The sequence below is a fragment of the Mobula hypostoma genome, chromosome 11, assembly GCF_963921235.1.
Source record: "Mobula hypostoma chromosome 11, sMobHyp1.1, whole genome shotgun sequence".
Classification (NCBI taxonomy): domain Eukaryota; kingdom Metazoa; phylum Chordata; class Chondrichthyes; order Myliobatiformes; family Myliobatidae; genus Mobula; species Mobula hypostoma.
This window is the reverse complement of record NC_086107.1, coordinates 57669499-57687571: the sequence shown is the minus strand read 5'-3', so window position 1 is coordinate 57687571 and position 18073 is coordinate 57669499. Positions and strand designations below refer to the sequence as shown.

Here is an 18073-nt window from a genome sequence, read left to right as displayed (position 1 = left end):
GGTTTGTGCTCCAGATGGGTTCTTTTTTCCATTTTTTTTTGTTAGTAGGGTTTTTTTTTGTTTTAGTTAGTAGGGGTTCTTTTTTCTTTCTTTTTCTCCAAAAAACAATAGCTTTAACAGTTTGTTTTTTTCTTATTATTGATATACTGTTCAGTTTGGTTAATAGTTTAACTCTTCTTCTACATATGGATATATTATCTTGATTATTTTGATGTAATTTTCTTTGTTGTTAATTTTCAATAATAATTAATAAAACAGATTTTAAAATGAAAAATGAGAAAAGAGACCTGTCTCTAAAGATGACAAGAGAAAAAGTGAAATTAAGTTTATAGTAACAGATGAACATTTCTCTAGTTTTACCTCTTTTTAAAATTTCTCTCCTAGTTGGTTTATCTACTAATTCAATCTTTCCAGCTAAATTATCTTCATCAGCTCGGGAATGGGCTTCTATCAGGGTTAGCAGATCTCAATTGATCTGCATTAATAGTGCTAAGATGGAGATGGTTGAGAGCTTCAAATCCCTAGACGTAAATTTCGCCAACTATTTGCCCTGATCCAGCCACATTAACTCTATGGCCGAGAAAGTCCATCAACATCCCTACTTCCTCAGCATGTCCCCAATTACCCTTATTAGTTTTTACAGACGCACCATAGAAAGCATCCTATATGGATGCATCACAGTTTGCTGTGGCAACTTCTCTTCCCAAGTCTGCAAAAACTTGCAGGGAGTCGTGAATACAGCCCGTGCATCAAGCAAACCCCTTCACTGACTTCAGCTTCAGTTCTTGCTACATCAAGAAAACAACCAACATAGTCAAAGGTGGCTCTCACCCTGATCATTCTCTTACTCTCCCTCTCTGGTGGGACAGGAGAATCAGAAGCTTGAAAACACAAACATACCATGGACTCAAGGACAGATTTCATCTTGCTATTATCAGACTATTGAATGAACCTCCTGGGTGAATCCTTGACCTCCCAATCTACATTGCCGATGCTCCTGCACTTTATTTGTCTAACTGCACTACATTTTCTCTGTAATTGTATCAGAACCAGAATCAGGTAGGTGTATTATCACTGGTATCTGTTTCATTCATTGTCGGTGTACACTAATAAACCAAAAATGATCGGTTAAGATCAAAGTTCCAAGTGCTACCGGACAATAGTAATTGAAGTAGGTTACCACGTTCTTCTTAAGGCACGGTATAAGTCAAGACTGCTGGAAGCAGTTGGGTATCTCAGACTGCTAATGTGCAAGGTTAGTGATCTCAGTGAGCACTCCAGCTAGATGACTAGCATGGGTCTTAAGTTCTTGGCCAGGTACCCTATCTGGATTTGCTTGAAAGACCTTCCTTTCAAGCAAATGCAGTGTTAGTAGAAAGGATATTCTTGAATGTTGTTTGCATTTACATTTTTTTGTTTTAATATATAAAGGAAAATGAACTATGGAAAAATTTCATACTACTGGTCTGGTACTTGTGGACCAACCACATATGAGTGGCACCCCTTGAAATTAAATTGTCTTGAAATTTTAAAAAAATGCATTAGTGAAAATATCCAGTGGACTAGTAATCCAGACAGGAAAAATGATTTTGAATAGTGTTATCTGGTAATGTTTTTAAGTGAAAAGTGGCTAGTTCATGAACAGATGAGCTATTTATTTAAAGTTCAAGAGTTTTCTGTATTGGAAGTTACTGTTAAGCAGATTTGGGTAATAATTGTTTTCTTCCAACTGGAATTCTGATTCCATTGTTACTCCTGTGCATCAAACATTTCTCTTGTGTAATTGTATAGCAAAATATTAAGTGTATTAGTTAGGTAAATGCAGAACTGATGAGAAAACATTGTTATAGATTAATCTTTATATAGATTTGCCCATATATCTGTAATACTGCGTCAAAAGCTGTTTAAGTTTAATAATTTAAAAATAATGTGGCTTGGATTTCATTGAACCATTCATACAGAGAGAACAATGTGCCTATAGCCTTATTTTTAACATTTTTACCTCTACCATCTGTACTGTGTTATTAATTGTGGAATTCAAATGGAATGTGCGGACTTACCAATTGGTTCACCAGCAAAGACCTCATCGGAATCCAGGGGATCACTTACTCCTTCGGAGTTTATTGCCCGGATCCGGTACTGGTATGCCTTTCCTTCCTCGACCTTATTGGTGGAGAAGTTTGTGGTGTCACCGTTAACTTCACCAATCTTGATCCATGATTTCTTTCCAACGAGTTTCCTTTCAATGACAAAGCTTGTGATAGGTTTGCCCCCATTATCACGCGGTGCCTTCCACTTCATTGAAATACATTTCCCAGTGTGTTCCAGGAATTCCACTTTTCCTTGAGGAGGTTTGGGTCTATCTGTGTGAAGTAAATGGAAAATGGAAAAGCAGAATGATTTCGTTGGAAAAGAAAGAGAATCGGGGAACAACATATTGGAAAGCTGTTGGAAGTCAGCAAAACTTGATTTGTCAATGTTAAGTAGTTTTTAATTGTTGTTTATTTATTTTCTTCTAGGTATCAGTGCAAAACGCCTTTCTATCCTAATCAACCTTAACAAGGTGATAGTGAACCACCTTCTTACAATACTGCCTTGCTTCCAGTGAAAGTGTTCCTGCATGGTTGTTGGGAACAATGTTGATATATGCAGGTCAGAGAGGAGAAAAGAATGATGTTAGAAAAATATAACCACAGCTATTTGACTTACCAATGACATTTAGCTGCAGATTAGCTGAAGCAGAGCCACAATCACTCTTAAGTTTTAATGTGACGTTCCCACTGTCCTCCCTTATGCAGCGGTTTAGGACCAATACAGTCTGTGTAGGACTCTTCTCTATCTCTGTCCTCTGATCTTCACAAACCTCAACGCCATCTTTGGTCCAGGTAATTTTGGGGAAAGGTTTCCCTTTAAATGGGATCTTAATTGTTGCTGTGTGTCCTGCCTTCACAGTGATTGGATCCTTGGCTAGTGCTGCAAGTATATCAGCATCAATTATGGGTGGATCTAAAAAAAATAGAAGAAAGACAAAATAGTTCAAGTCCTAAGGCTATAGTTTTATTACAGCAACATTAACCACATATTATATATATATATAAACATATATAACAATTACAGTACAGAAACAGGCCATCTCGGCCCTTCTAGTCCATGCCTAACTCTTACTCTCACCTAGTCCCACCGACCTGCACTCATCCCATAACCCTCCATTCCTTTCCTGTCCATATATCTAATCAATTTAACTTTAAATGACAACACCGAACCTGCCTCAACCACTTCTGCTGGAAGCTCATTCCACACAGCTACCACTCTCTGAGTAAAGAAGTTCCCCATCATGTTACCCTTAAACTTTTGCCCTTTAACTCTCAACCCATGTCCTCATTTGAATCTCCCCTACTCTCAATGGAAAAAGCCTATCCACGTCAACTCTATCTATCCCCCTCATAATTTTAAATACCTCTATCGTCCCCCCTCAACCTTCTACGCTCCAAAGAATAAAGACCTAACTTGTTCAACCTTTCTCTGTAACTTAGGAGATGAAACCCAGGCAACATTTTAGTAAATCTCCTCTGTACGCTCTCAATTTTATTGACATCTTTCCTATAATTCAGTGATCAGAACTGTACACAATAAACATTAAATTGTGAAATTTTAATCGACTATCCAATAGTGACTTTTCATCTCGAAGTTATAATAGTAAGATATTCTGCCGAAGGGTCTTGGCCCGAAATGTCAACTGTACTTTTTTTCCATAGATGCTGCCTGGCCTGCTGAGTTCCTCCAGCATTTTGTGTGTGTTGCTTAGATTTCCAGCATCTGCAGCTTTTCTCTTGTTTCTGGCTTTAATGTCATTTAGCTTGTCAGTTTGAGCACATGAAAAGAAACAATTTGCAGGAGAGTACAGGCAGGCTGGATTATCGATATGGAATTAGCTCTTTACATTCAGTTTAGTCAGATAAGTTTTCTCAATGCTTCAAGGAAAAATGGAACTGAAGACAGAGAGAATTTGTCTTGCTTTAATATTGCCCCTTCTGACACCTTTACACTTGTGATGAAAGCTCTCTGACCCTAAATATTGAATGTTCCTCTGTCCACAGATACTTCCAGTCCTGAAGAAGGGTCTCGGCCCAAAACATCGACAGCTTATTCTGAGTTTCTCCAGGATTTTGTGTGTGTTGTTCTGAACTCCCAGCATCTGCACAATTTCTCATGTGTGTGATATTTCCAGAATTTTCTGTTTTTGTTCAAATTTAATGGCCTGATTAACATTCACCATTTATCAAACAGTACCTGCAATAGAGAGTGTAGCCTCACTCTCAGCTCCTTTTGCTTTGAATGTGTATTTTCCTTCACTATCATCATCCACATTATTGATTATCAATTTATGCACTGCTCCTTGCTTCACAATCTGTATGTTTTTCATGTCGGTTACCTGAGTATATAAAAAAAATACTTATTAAGAATAGGGTAAAATATCTACAGATCAAGAAAAATATTGCATATTAATGCTTTATTTTTTTAAGTAAATAAAACATGAAGTTATATTGAAAATGTGAAAAGGATAATTTACATTCACCAGAAGAACTTTGAAATAAAACAAAAATATTAAGTAAGTATAGGAGGCATTCACTTTCTGCATGCAATTCCTTTCTTACTACATTGTAATTTCTGTAGTGCAACCCATCTATAGTGGAGCATGGTAATCTTTATGGGTTGGGGTGAAGCAACCTCGGTACAGGGATTACACTTTATAGACACAACTGAATATTTCACTAGTGTGATGGTCAGGATGGAGATCAGCAGCTAAATCAGAAGTACAATGGAACGATTGGCAGAAAACTCTCGGAAGTTGATCAACTGGGATGTTGTCACATTTTTCAAGGATATATATTACTATGGGAGGCTTAAGCACTGAAAGCATTGGGAGTCCTGAATGAAATGCAGAAAAGAAGGTAGTCTTGGGATGAAGGTACGCTCTGGATGCACTGAGCCCATCATGCAAGATTCAAACCAGTACCCCTCTTACTGCTAGATGGAAAGAGATACATTTCTCCTTTGAGACGAAGGCTTTCCTGCAAAAACTGTATCTGGATCAGAATCTCTGTGAAGACATATTTAAGTCCCTGAAAAATCTTTTGTTTCTCCCCGGAATTAAGGAATTTTAAATCCCATTCATGAGGGAAAGAAAATAAACCAGCAATCAAATCTGACCAAAGACAACCAACAGAAGGACTCCTGTGCTCTGGAAATAATTGAATATCAATGACTAAGAACAAGCAAGTTGTTTAATTCACTGAATTTACGTAATCCCTGTACAAAGCAGTCATCACAGCAGACCTACATGTAATCATATACCTGTTCAAATAGGAACAAATATGTCAAGAAGTATGTAAATGAATGCAAATACTTTGCAATAAAAAGAGAAAAAAATACTCCAGTAATTTTAAGAAAACATATTACCTTGGTACTTCTGGATGAGATTTACTCGGGAGATTATTGGCAAAATACAGAAGTGCAGAAAGTTAAGAGGGGAACAATTCGAAATTGGGAAGGCAAATTGAATTTTGTCCTTTATCACAAATGTATTTGGAGTTCAGGAGAGTGGAATTCTTTTCTTACAATTGCTAAGCACTTCAGTCAAATCACATCAAGCATATACTGTATGTACAGTTCTGATCTATACACAAGGAAACATATACAGTACTTACAAAGCATGCATTGATTATCTTCCTATGATGAGGAATTGTACTATATGAAAAATTTGAGAGATGAACCACTTGTAAGAATGGAGGTGATCTCTATTCTATTAACATAAATGAAGTCAGGAGGCTTTTTCTCCTAGCTGGATAGCCTATGACTAGAAGGCCTAGTCTCAGAATAAGGAATTGGCTCCTTAAGGTTGAACTGAGGAGACATTTCTTCATCAAGTATTGTGAATCTTTGGGATTTTATCCCTCAGTGGGTGTTGGTTGCAAGGAGTGACTTTTGCCTCAAAAGAAATTAAAGGTTAAGTGGATCAGGTAGAAAATTCGAGGAGAAGTAAAAGAAAAGACAGAACAAGCTCAGATGGTCTACTCCCATATACTGTAGCTAATCATGCTTCTTTTTTGTTTGATATGACTCTGACATTTTGATATTGACTTAATATATTTCATTCTGGATGAATTATGCATTCTGTTTGCTAAGCAAGTGACACAGAGGTCTGCTGCCATGGTGGTATTCTCAAGTGAACAAGCACACATGTAGAAATAGATGAGAGAATTAAACTCTGCATTTATTCTTCACCTAACCACTGTCATCCAGTCATCATTGATATTCAACATAACCAGGTACTATTTTTTCCAGAAGTCATCATAATTATTCATATGCTAACATAACACATACCGGTTTTCCATCCTTGAGCCACACTCCGTCAACCTTCTCATCATTCAGGACCACACAGAACTCCGCAGGTTGCCCTGACTGGGCATGAACATCGGACATTCCACTCTTTACTGTGGCAAACCGATCTGAAAATGTGTGAAGATTAACAGAAAAGAGGAGAGAGAGGCTTGCATGAAAACACTGCCTTTTAATGACCCTTCAAAACATTCCAAAGCACCTTACAAGGAAATATTTGGATTGACTTTATTACTTACATCCTTAAGATACATAAGCAGTAAAAATCTTTACATTACGACTGTGTCTAAATGTGCAATTTGCAATTTATAGTCATTTATAATAAATATTATGTACAACAGGATAGTCATATAACATAGAAATACAGTTGCATCAGCATGAATTAAGCAGTCTGATGGCCTGGTGAAGGAAGCTGTCCCGGACCCTGTTGGTCCTGGCTTTTATGCTGTGGTACCATTTCCTGGATGGTAGCAGCTGGAACAGTTTGTGGTTGTGGTGACTCAGTTCCCCAGTGATCCTTCAGGCCCTTTTTACACGCCTGTCTTTGTAAATGTCCTGAATAGTGGGAAGTTCACTTCTACAGATGCACTGGTCTGTCCACGTCACTCTCTGCAGAGCCCTGTGATTGAGGAAAATACAGTTCCCATACCAGGCAGTGATGCAGACAGTCAGGATGCTCTCAATCATGCCCCTATAGAAAGATCTTAGGACTTGGGGGGCCATACCAAACTTCCTCAACTGTCTTAGGTGAAAGAGGCGCTGTTGTACCTTTCTCACCACACAGCCAATATGTACAGATCACGTGAGATCCTCGCTGATGTTTATGCCGAGGAACTTAAAGCTGTTCACCCTCTCAACCCCAGATCCATTGATGTCAATAGGGTCTAGCCAGTCTCCATTCCTCATGTAGTCCACAACCAGCTCCTATATTTTAGCGGCATTGAGAGAAAGGTCGTTTTATGACACCACTGTGTCAGGGTCACAATTGTAATTCAAAAATTCAAAAATAAACAATGAACAGTCTATGCTCTCAGCTCAATGCTCTGTTTTCTATGCTGTATGCTCTGTGATCTATGGTCTTTGCTCTATGCTCTATACTATATGATCTCTGCTCTTGGCTCTATGCTGTATTATCTCGGCTATGCTCTGTGGTCTATGCTCTATGGTCTATGCTCTGTGCTCTATGGTATATGGTCTATGGTCTATGCTTTACGCCCTAGGATCCATGCTCTATGTTCTGTGGTCTATTGACTATGTTCTATGAATAGAATATGTAATAGAAAATGTAATTCAAAAATAAACATTCAAAAATTTTTCTTATATCAAAGCCTCAGAAACAGAAATGCAGCCAGATAATCTGCTAGTTGAGGGATAAGTACTTAAGGATCACTGCCTTCCCTACAGCCACACCCCGCACCCCCCCCCCCCCCACCTTCATATCCACTATAGTGCCAGGGAGTCTTTACCTTGAGCGACCAGCCAAAACTTGAGTTAAAATGAAAATTAGGAGCCGAATTAGTCCACTTAGCCCCTTGAGTCTGCTCTATCATTTAATAATGATCATAGCTGATTTCAAAGTTCAAGGTTCAAAATTCAGAGTAAATTTATTATCATGGTACAGATATGTCTCCCTAAAACTCATTTTCTTGCAGGCATTTAAAGGAAAATAAAGAAATACAATAGAATTTATGAAAAATTATAAATAGCAGAGACTAACAAACAACCAAAAGAGAAGAAATCATGCATATAATATACATAGTATATGTAATATAGTACTCCACTGAGTTGTAGAGTACTTGGAAGTGAGTCTATATGGTGTGGAGTCATCATTGAGGTGAGTGAAGTTATCCATGCTGGTTCAGGAGCCTGATGGTTGTAGGGTAATAACTGTTTCTGAATCTGGTGGTATGGGACCTCAGGCTCCCGTATCTGCTACTCGATGGCAGTAGTGAGAAGGGAGCATAGCCTGGATGGTGGGGGCACCTTGAAGATGGATGCTGCTTTCTCGTGTCAGCACTCCTTGTGAATATGCTCAATGATGGGGAGGGCTTTGCCCGTGATGAACTGGGCTGAACTCATCACTTTTTATAGATGTTATAGAATATTGAAGGTTGGGGTAAAAATGAGAAAATTAGAAAGATGAAAAGTATTAGATGGAAGTTCTTTACTCAAAGAATAAATGAGCTGCAAAAATGAATTACCACGAAGGCACGGAAAGTGAAAGATAAGTTACAACTGGAAGTAGTTCTATATCAAATTGGAAACGTAATTTATTTATAGGGAGCACAATTAAGAGGAAAATGTGGGTTGGTGAATTTAGTTTTTATTGCAAAAGGAATTATCTTTCCTTGAGTTATGTGCTTACCTACAACTTTCAATGTAGATGAGCAGGTGTACTCTCGCTCGTCATCGCTTTGTGTGGCAACAACTGTGTATTCTCCATCATCATCCAGCTCTGCGTCATCAATAATCAGTTCGGCCCGTCTCCCTTCATTTATCATGTTGTACTTTGGGGACCTTGGAATTTCTTTACCATTCTTTAACCACTTGATTCGAACATTCTTACAGCTCAGTTCACACTCCAGGCGGGCTTTACCTTTCTCCTTCACACATACATTTTTTAAAGGGCTTGGGAACTGGATGGGAAGCCCTGGAGGGAGGTGGGGAGAAAAACATGTATCATTCCCAGTATATTCAGTCTCACCAAAGCTAGAGGTTACCAGTTGGATACAGAAGATGCTACAAGGGTGCTCTCAAAACTAATGGGGAAGTGTGATATCACCAATGATTTCTGGAAACCAATATCCCATTACTGCTTAAAATAAAGAAACGTGCAGGGTGGCTTTGGGTGACGAGTCCATTCTTCCACAGGTAAATCGTGGAAGCTGCAGATCACTTCCCGAACAATACATTTACATATCCTACCAAGCAATTCCTACCCCTATTTGTGACAGTGCTCTTTGGATCACACATTGGCTTCAGTAGCCACGTTAGAATCTACAGAATAGGAACGGAAGCAAATAAACTTCAACATTGAAAAGCCAACACAAAGTGATCATCCCCATATGATAAAAAAAAATTAAGAAAGCAATACACCTGAGTTTGAAAATTGGTTATATGTACAAATCTATAAACCTCTGATCTTAAAATTAGTCATTCTATATTCTGACATGTGGCTCCTTTGTTGTTAGGTAGTCCAGTTGATCTAACATATTCTCATTCCATTTAGAGTATTGCCCATTAGGGCCCAGGAGAAATTATTTCTTCGTTGGCTCCTTCCTCTTGCCCTAGATTCTGCTATTGCCACTGAATTCATGTCAAGAAGCCACCCTAAGCCTACGAGACAATGCCATCAAGTTCTTGGAACCTGTAATAGTTCAAGATCACACCTCACCACTAGCTGGAAGGACCACCAAGTCATTGACTGATGCTTATTCCGTAATGAGTCTATAATGAAAGCCATCCTTTGCTTGAAGGTTTACAAAAAGGTGGAAGAAAAGGAGCATCAAGAACAGCTAGCCAAACAGTTTATTAGCAAATAATAATAGTATAATAATAATGCATCATAACCTGAAGTCCCTTAAGCCAGCGGTCCCCAACCACCGGGCCGTAAGGCAAGCGCTACCAGGCCACGAGGAAACGATGATTTGGTGATAGGAGTCAGCTGCACCTTTCCTCATTCCCTGTCACGCCCACTGCTGAGCTTGAACGCACGCGAGGTCATTACGCATGCGTCATCCATGTCAGCGCGGGAAGGAGATCAACTCCTCAAGCTTGCAAATGACGGCGGGCTGAAAAGTATGTTTGACGTAACATCTCTGCCAGCATTCTGGATCAAAGTCAAGGGTAAATATCCTGAGATAGCCACAAAAGCACTGAAAACGTTGCTTCCATTTCCAACATATCTCTGCGATGAATGTAACAAAAACTAAATTGCGGAATAGACTGGACATAAGGACCCCCTTTCGAGTATCGCTGTCTCCCATCACCCCTCGATCGGACCGTTTTGTTGCAGGGAAACAAGCTCAGGGCTCCCACTGATTCAGCAATATTGGTGTGTAGCAATGATTTTATATGTACATACGGGGAAAATATGTGCTGTGTGTTTAATATCCAAACGTTACTTAAAATGTTATGATGCTATTGAATTACTTATATAACCATATAACAGTTACAGCACGGAAACAGGCCATCTCTGCCCTTCTAGTCCGTGCCGAACGCTACTCTCACCTCGTCCCACCGACCTGCACTCAGCCCATAACCCTCCATTTCTTTCCTGCCCATATAGCTATCCAATTTTTCTTTAAATTATAATATCGAACCTGCCTCTACCACTTCTACTGGAAGTTCATTCAACACTTACTTCAAGCTCTCCTGATAATTGACTTATGGCTATATTCATGCGAGGAAAATATGTGCTGTGTGTTTAATATTAAATTCGTTAGATAAACCCTTTTAGAAACAAAATTGAGTGTATTAGCCACTTATCACCGATATTCCGGTCGTGATTAACTATCCCACCCCCCCCCCCACGCGAACAGAATCGCCAAAAACGATTTGTAAAAAAAATCGGCACGTGCAAGTCACGCATGTGCACTAGTGCCCGTGCAAGGCTTCATGGTCATTGTAGTCTTCTCAGGGTAAAGGCAACGTATTTGCCTGCTACTTTTGTCCGTTGGCAACCAACCCTCCCACCCACCACCCACCACCCACCAGCCCCCTCAACCCCGGTCGGCCGGTCCACAAGAATATTGTCAATATGAAACCGGTCCGCAGTACAAAAAAGGTTGGGGACCCCTGCCTTAAGCCATCTTGATAACCCTTGGTCCTGCAATTGTTTGGGCCAGGACCATGTTAACAGATATATGTGCTACACTGAGATTGTGTATGTTCAGTAGAACTTGATACAAGAGCACAATATTTACAGAAATATCCAATTCTTTGACTTCAAAGGGAACTATAACCATGTTCTTTCTTATCTTATCAAGGCTTCTCTTTCTGTAAGAGGGACAATATAGCAAAGTAATGATCATTTTAAGATACTTGTACTAATTAAGGAAATAGACTTCTGAAAAATACCAGGAGGCTGCTTTCAACAGTTTTCTCTTTTGCCTGTGCAAACTCATGGGCACACTAATACTTCTTTAAATGACGTAGAATAATGAAGCTGAAAGGCCTGGCAGAGAACAACCATCAATGCCTTGGCTTTCTGAGTGCAGCTCACAGTGGCAAGAATTTAGAAGTCACTCTTTCAAGCCAATGAAGAAAAATCCAACTGATTCATTGTCAATCTAATTATCCTTGTAGTAGTCCATCAATAACTCATGAAAATCTCCTGTGTCATTTTATCCTGTCATGTGCTGACTGGAATCACATTGCAGCACTCCTTTAGTTCACTCAAAATTATATGTTTCTTCCACACAAAACTCTAAACTACAGACTATGAAGTTCTTGGAGACATATAACCAATAGGACTCTCTTGGAGATCAGCATTGTTTCTTTGTCATTTAAAAACACACTTGAAAACATGGTCCAGCCTTTTTAGTAATCTATGAAAAGCTAAAGAACATACTTTTTGAACTTCACTATTGAGGAGTACATGACACTGATTTTATCATTATAATCGCTCAAATTCTCAAGCCAGAAGCCAGACTGTTTCTCTGGAGACATTCTTGCATGAACTTACACCGAAAAGCCATATCTTTAGGAACCTAACTTATGAGCTAAACATGCAACTACGTATTTAATGGGGTTCAATATTATGCCCATTTGTGCTTCCACAATGTTAAAAACATGCAGAAGTTAATATCTTTGTACAATTTTGATCACAACAGTCTAAAATATTGTCTAAAAGCTGGATATCACAAAGCAATCTATATTTGCTGCACATCACACAATCCACTTCCAAGGTCTGCAGTCTTCAAAAGTGTATCTCCATCTCATCTCACTCTGACTAATACTGATTGACACTTCCCAGTGAACTTGCCTCTGCATTACATAACATTGGGTCGCCACAAAGCTTCAGTTATCCTAGAGTCTTTGCAAAAGTATTTCCTCATCTTTACTAACCCAGTTACAGATTAGTTATTCCAGACTAGCAGCAATTCATCGTTACATGATCTTTGAGTCGATATTTACTGTACATATTATGCCCTGAACACAGGAAAGCAAAACTTTAGAATTGCTATCGAATTGCAATACGTCAATATTCTACCAGACTAAGCCAGATATGTCTTCAAAGCAACGACGGCTTCATTGGCAAGGTTAGTAAACATGAGTCTGTGTGCCTGCTCCTTGCTCAGCGGAACATCATTAGCAGTTGCAGAACCAAGCAGCTCCGGAGCACCTTTCAACAATTATGTGCTTAAATAATTCGGTACGATCTCAGCACACTCAGTCCCAGTGGCCTCTACAGGGTCATCCAAAGTTGTTATTGTCTTTTTTAAATGTCTCTTTTATGATTGCAGAACCCTGCTGGACGTTAAGAATTCAAGTACTGCAGGTTTACCCCATCAGCGAGCTGCTAATTGGCAGAGGAGCTGGACTTGGTACAGACCATGTTGCTGCCGGCTACGGAGAGGCGTTGATGTCAGTGTGCAAAGGCAGTATGCAGTCTAACAGAGAGTGACTGTCTTAGCTGTTTTTCTTGTGATCACAAGACCCTGTTGGACACTGGTAATGTGGAGTTCTGCAGGTTTGGCTCACTGGAATATTGGTGGGACGGATGGCGGGGGAGCTGTGTGGCCTCAGTCATAGCGCAGACCAGCTCATGACATGATGCCTCTCGTTTCTGCCATCCAGGAGAGGTGATGCGGCAGATCGTGTGGGGTGGCATCCATGTTGCCATCCTTGCTGCCCCCCAGTGTTCGTTCAGTGGAAGAAGCTGGAGAGTGGGATTGTTCTTGCCGACAGCATCCATAAGCGCATTGACCTGGGCCATGTTATAATTCTTTGTGTGACTGCATGTTTACCGCTGTCTTATATGGGTGATATGAGCCTTGTGCTGTATATGACTGTTGGTACTGTATTTTGCAGCTTGGCCCCAGAGCAATACTTTCATTTGGCTGTATTTATGTACGGCTGAATGGCAATTAAATTTGAACTTGAACTTAATTAGCACAAAATCAGTTCTTGCAAACACGGTGCTATTATCATGTGTTTTCCACCAAGACATTGGGAAAAAGTGGCTTACCTGCTGACAATGCACATGTGCTGTTACATAAGGAGCAGAATTAGAAAATAGTCTCAGGCAGTCAGGTGTGAATTCATAGGGCCGGTTGAATGCATTTCCTTAATATTTCCAGCCTGGCTTGTTCACATTGATTGTGCTCCTGTCAGTTCTCAAGTAAAATGCATGCTCTCATACTTCCATGGACTGGCACTGGGGAGCCTCTTTTAGAATCTTGTCTTCTCAAGTCCATTCATAATCATGAGCATTTTACCGTTGCAAGAAGGAAAAAAGTTAAGAGAAACCAAGCCAGAGTTTTTAATGATTGTTATTTGCAGGCTTGACCTTTGGGTTGCCGATCTTAAATCAGAGGTTATGTTTTACTGATCCCCAAACCAGGTAATTAAATAACTGAGCACTGATACCTGTGTGTGCGCACAATGCACATTGCTCATCAAAATCTGGACAACTAACAATGACAGAACTAGATAAATCCATATTTAACCAGTTACAAAATAATAGTAGATTTTATCATTTTCAGTAAGATTAAGGGCACCACACTTTGCATTCCTCGTATTCTCAGTACAACCATCACCACTAGGAGGAGACAGAGGAGTATGTGCAGCAAGGGCTTTCTCCTGTTCCCTTTGATCACTCGGAGTTAAAACTTACGGTCAATCTGGAGCTCAGACGAAGAGACTATGTCTCCTGCGGAAAAGCTGTATTCGCCAATGTCACTTGGCCGGACGTCTTTGATTTTCAGGATGTGTGTCAGACCATCTTCTGACACAATGATATCATGCTTGTCATCTCGTTTCACCTCAACACCTTGGAACTTCCAGCGCACATTTGGCGCACTCTTACTGAGGCGGCATTCGAAGGTCCCTGTTTGTCTCTCCACCACCTTTATGGGTTTCAGCTTCACTCCAAACCGAAGTGGTTCATCTGGAAGAAAAGTAATTTTCAAACAACAACAATTGTAAAGGAAGACAATCGGAACTACTAACAGTTCAGTTATTGGTAATGGTGTACATCAACAGGATTGAAACCTTCATTTTACTCAGTAACCTATCTATGCCTTTATTTTAAATCTGCAGTTCCTTTGCATTCTTTGGAAGAAGTAGCTAAGAAATCAAGACAATAAAGGGCCGTGATTATTTCTTCTAATGAAAACGTTAGGTCACGTTTATTAAACATGTATTAAAATGAAGCCGTGAGCATCATCAGAGAAAATAAATTGACACCATAGCCATCATCCCGACTGCTGCCTTGCTGACTTGAATTGCTAAGTCTCTTGTCAAAAAGTTGTGTTTGAAAGCACACCAAAAATAGAAAGGAAGCTTAACTTTATGATATTCATACTGCCAAATCTGTGCAATGCCTTTGGATGCTGACCCTTAAAATTTCTTCAAGGTGTTGATGTCAGCATGTTGTTCCCACCGAGCTTGACTTCCAGCAGCATCCCGCAACACCACCCTCCCCCGCCCCCACCCCGACAAAACTGATCCAACCACATTTCATACTTCATTTACCTGGAACGTGATTCACACCAAACCCCCAGATCAAATCCTATTGTCAAGCTAGAGAAAGAGTACTTAAGTGCAAAATGTAAGTTTTTAATTAATCAACTACATAGTACAGTAATGCTGCAGTGAAACCATCATTAAAGCAAAACGGTGGTTTATGTTTATAATTACACCTTTCCCAATGTTTGAGAGATCCTAAATAACTTTATATCAGTCGTGTATTTTGATACATCTGTCCATTAGAATGTTGGTAGAGATGGTAATGGAAATGACTTTGTGGAGATGGAATTCAGTCTTTCCACCAAGGATAGCGGTCATTGTGGAGACAAGGTTCTGCCTTTGCTCCAGGAATTGTAAATTGGCACTGAGTGGGATAGATTCAAAATGGGAGTTTAAAACTAGGCAACCATTAAACTTTATGGACCATATGCAACATCAGAAATATACGGCACCATCATCCTCATGGCCCAGCCTATCCCTCCATCATTTTACTCTTATAATTAAGCCAGGGGATCAAAGAAGAAGTTGCAGCCCATTAAAGCTGCAATATAGGAGTACGTGCAAGCTAAACAGTAACCAACACATGAGATAGGTCAACATGAACTCATCACCAACAGATGAGAGCAAAGTTCTGTAGTCCTGCCACATAGAACTGCAAATGGTGACACACATTTAAATAACTAATAGGAGGAAAATGCTCCATGAATATCCTCATCCTCAATGATAGCAGGGCCAGCATCTGAGCGCAAGATACAAGACGAAAACACTCACAAGCATATTTTAACAGAAATTTTGAATATATGATCCTTCTCAGGTTCTTACTGGTATCTCCATCATCAAGAAGCTTGTTTTCAGCCAAATCAATTCACTTCACATAATTTCAACAAGCAGCTGGTACAGGGCACAACAATGTCCCTGCTGAAGAATTGCACTCCGAAACTAACTGTGCATCTAGAAGAATACAATTGCACCGCTGGTAACCATCCACTGATTTGAACAGTCATTTCCTTCTCTACTGATGCCTGCAGTAGGTACCCTCCTACAAAATACATTGAAATGGCCCTTGCAACTGCAACCCCTACCATTAAAAAAGAGAAGTGCATTTTAACACTACACCTATCGCTTTCCGCTACAAGCCACACAACATTTGGCTTGGATAGATTGCTGGTCCTTAGCAATCACTGGATCTGAATTGTGGAATTCATCAGTACCGTGGAAATTCCTCCAATGGAGGAATTATAGTGGTCCACTGCCTGCCTATCAATAACGATTAAAGTGCATAATAAATGCCTGCCTTTCTAGCAATGCCCTGATCCTCAAAAAACAAATACATAAAAACATAGTCACTTTTGTAACAACAGCAAACTTCTGCATACTTATGCTCCACAAGAAGTATTCGAATGAAGGCCAGAAAACCTCTCCACAAATTGTGGGTAAATATTGGTTTAGAGAACACATAGAAGTACCCTGGTTTTCCTTTAAAATAATCCCAAAAGATCCACGTCAGCTGCCTGATGGCAGTTTGAAGTCTCAAAAGGAAGTGGAATACACATCTATATTCTTATCAATTGAAAGATACGGCAAAGCCAAAACTGACCCAGCATTGGAAAGCACAGGCAAACAGGTTAATAAAGCCAGGTAACTGGAGGCTGGACTACTACAAAAGCAGATGTCAACATGGAGAATTAGGGCCAATGGCAGTTTTCATATCCTACTATTCCTCTATATGATAATTCTTTGAAACAGTAACTAAGGTGAACAGCATGAAAGTTTGTGGGGACATAGCCCTCTCCTTATCTCTTACCTGTGGAAGCGGTTGTTAATTGAAGTCCATGTGATGGTGGTGTAGCAATTGGAGCTTTTATTAATCAAACCCCACACATTTTTACAGACACTCATGCAGAATAAATTGCTTATTTATTTGCATAGCATACCTATCACTTTTAGGTTTACAGTGAAATATTTGTCCCCAACTTGGAAGGTGTACTGGCCAGAATCTTTTGCAGTTAATTTTTTTACAGAAAGCATAAACTTTGTTCCCACTTGTTTAATTTCAAACTTTCCAAATGAGCTCTGTGGCCTTAATGGATTGCCATCCTGCAAAACAAAAAAAGAAGATTGCTTTATTTTGGTTATGTTACTAACTATTCCAAGATCACATGTCTGTATTCCCTGAAGGAATGAAATAATTTAGTGTGCATTCCAAACTGTAAAATCCACAGAAGAGAAAAAGCACATTCAGAAGGTCATGAATAATCAGTAAGTTATACAAATGTAGAGAACACCCAATTGATTTGTTTGACGAGTTCTGGTTACTTTTCACAACAAGCTGCTGGAAAGTGATTAGAAGCAGGAACATTGATAGCTTCTTTCTCACTCCTGCATCAGTAATTATAATATTTGCTGAAAAATCAGTTAATTAAAAACATTCTGAGATTATAGCCATATTTTCTTCCATGCATGGCTCAGTACTAGATAAAGCATATTCTTACTCAAAATGACCTTGCCAATATACCTGCAGTGTGTTTTCAAATGATCTACAAGACTACCCTCCTTTCTTGGGATGAGCCCTTTTCCCTGATGATATTACCTACTGTGGGAGTTGAAAGCTGTGTGTGTTTAAAAGGATCACACTCCTTAGCTGGAATCTGGAGGAAAGAGCCATTCGAAACCCCAATACTATATTTCCAAGTTTTCCATAGTTCTTCTGCTAAAGTCACAGTGAAGCAATTGGAGAAACCTGGCCATACTTAACACCAATTATTCTTAGTAAACACTCTGCAAAGTGTTGCACCCATCTGACGCCATGGCACCTTGTATTCAATCGTGAATTGGCCTGTTTGCTATTCTCATTCCCCTTTGTAATTATAATATTGCTAAGGCTAAAATTAGCTAAAATGGAGCAGTGTGGTGTTAGCTGATCATTACAAACTGAAGGATACTTTCTGAAGAAGGGTCTTGGCCTGAAACACCATCTATC

At 39.6% G+C, this 18073-nt stretch overlaps 1 protein-coding gene across 1 annotated transcript in view; it reads right to left on the bottom strand.

Annotated features, from left to right (window-relative positions):
• The window catches only part of LOC134354297 (immunoglobulin superfamily member 22-like), a 75129-nt gene that overhangs the window by 22209 nt on the left and 34847 nt on the right, over positions 1-18073 (bottom strand). The window contains exons 9-15 of the mRNA XM_063063227.1: positions 17028-17190; positions 14240-14512; positions 8765-9049; positions 6385-6509; positions 4291-4432; positions 2710-3006; positions 2061-2363 (exon numbers count right to left, since the gene is read on the bottom strand). Coding sequence (XP_062919297.1) covers positions 2061-2363; positions 2710-3006; positions 4291-4432; positions 6385-6509; positions 8765-9049; positions 14240-14512; positions 17028-17190 — 1588 coding nt within the window. The remainder of the gene's footprint in view (positions 1-2060; positions 2364-2709; positions 3007-4290; positions 4433-6384; positions 6510-8764; positions 9050-14239; positions 14513-17027; positions 17191-18073) is intronic.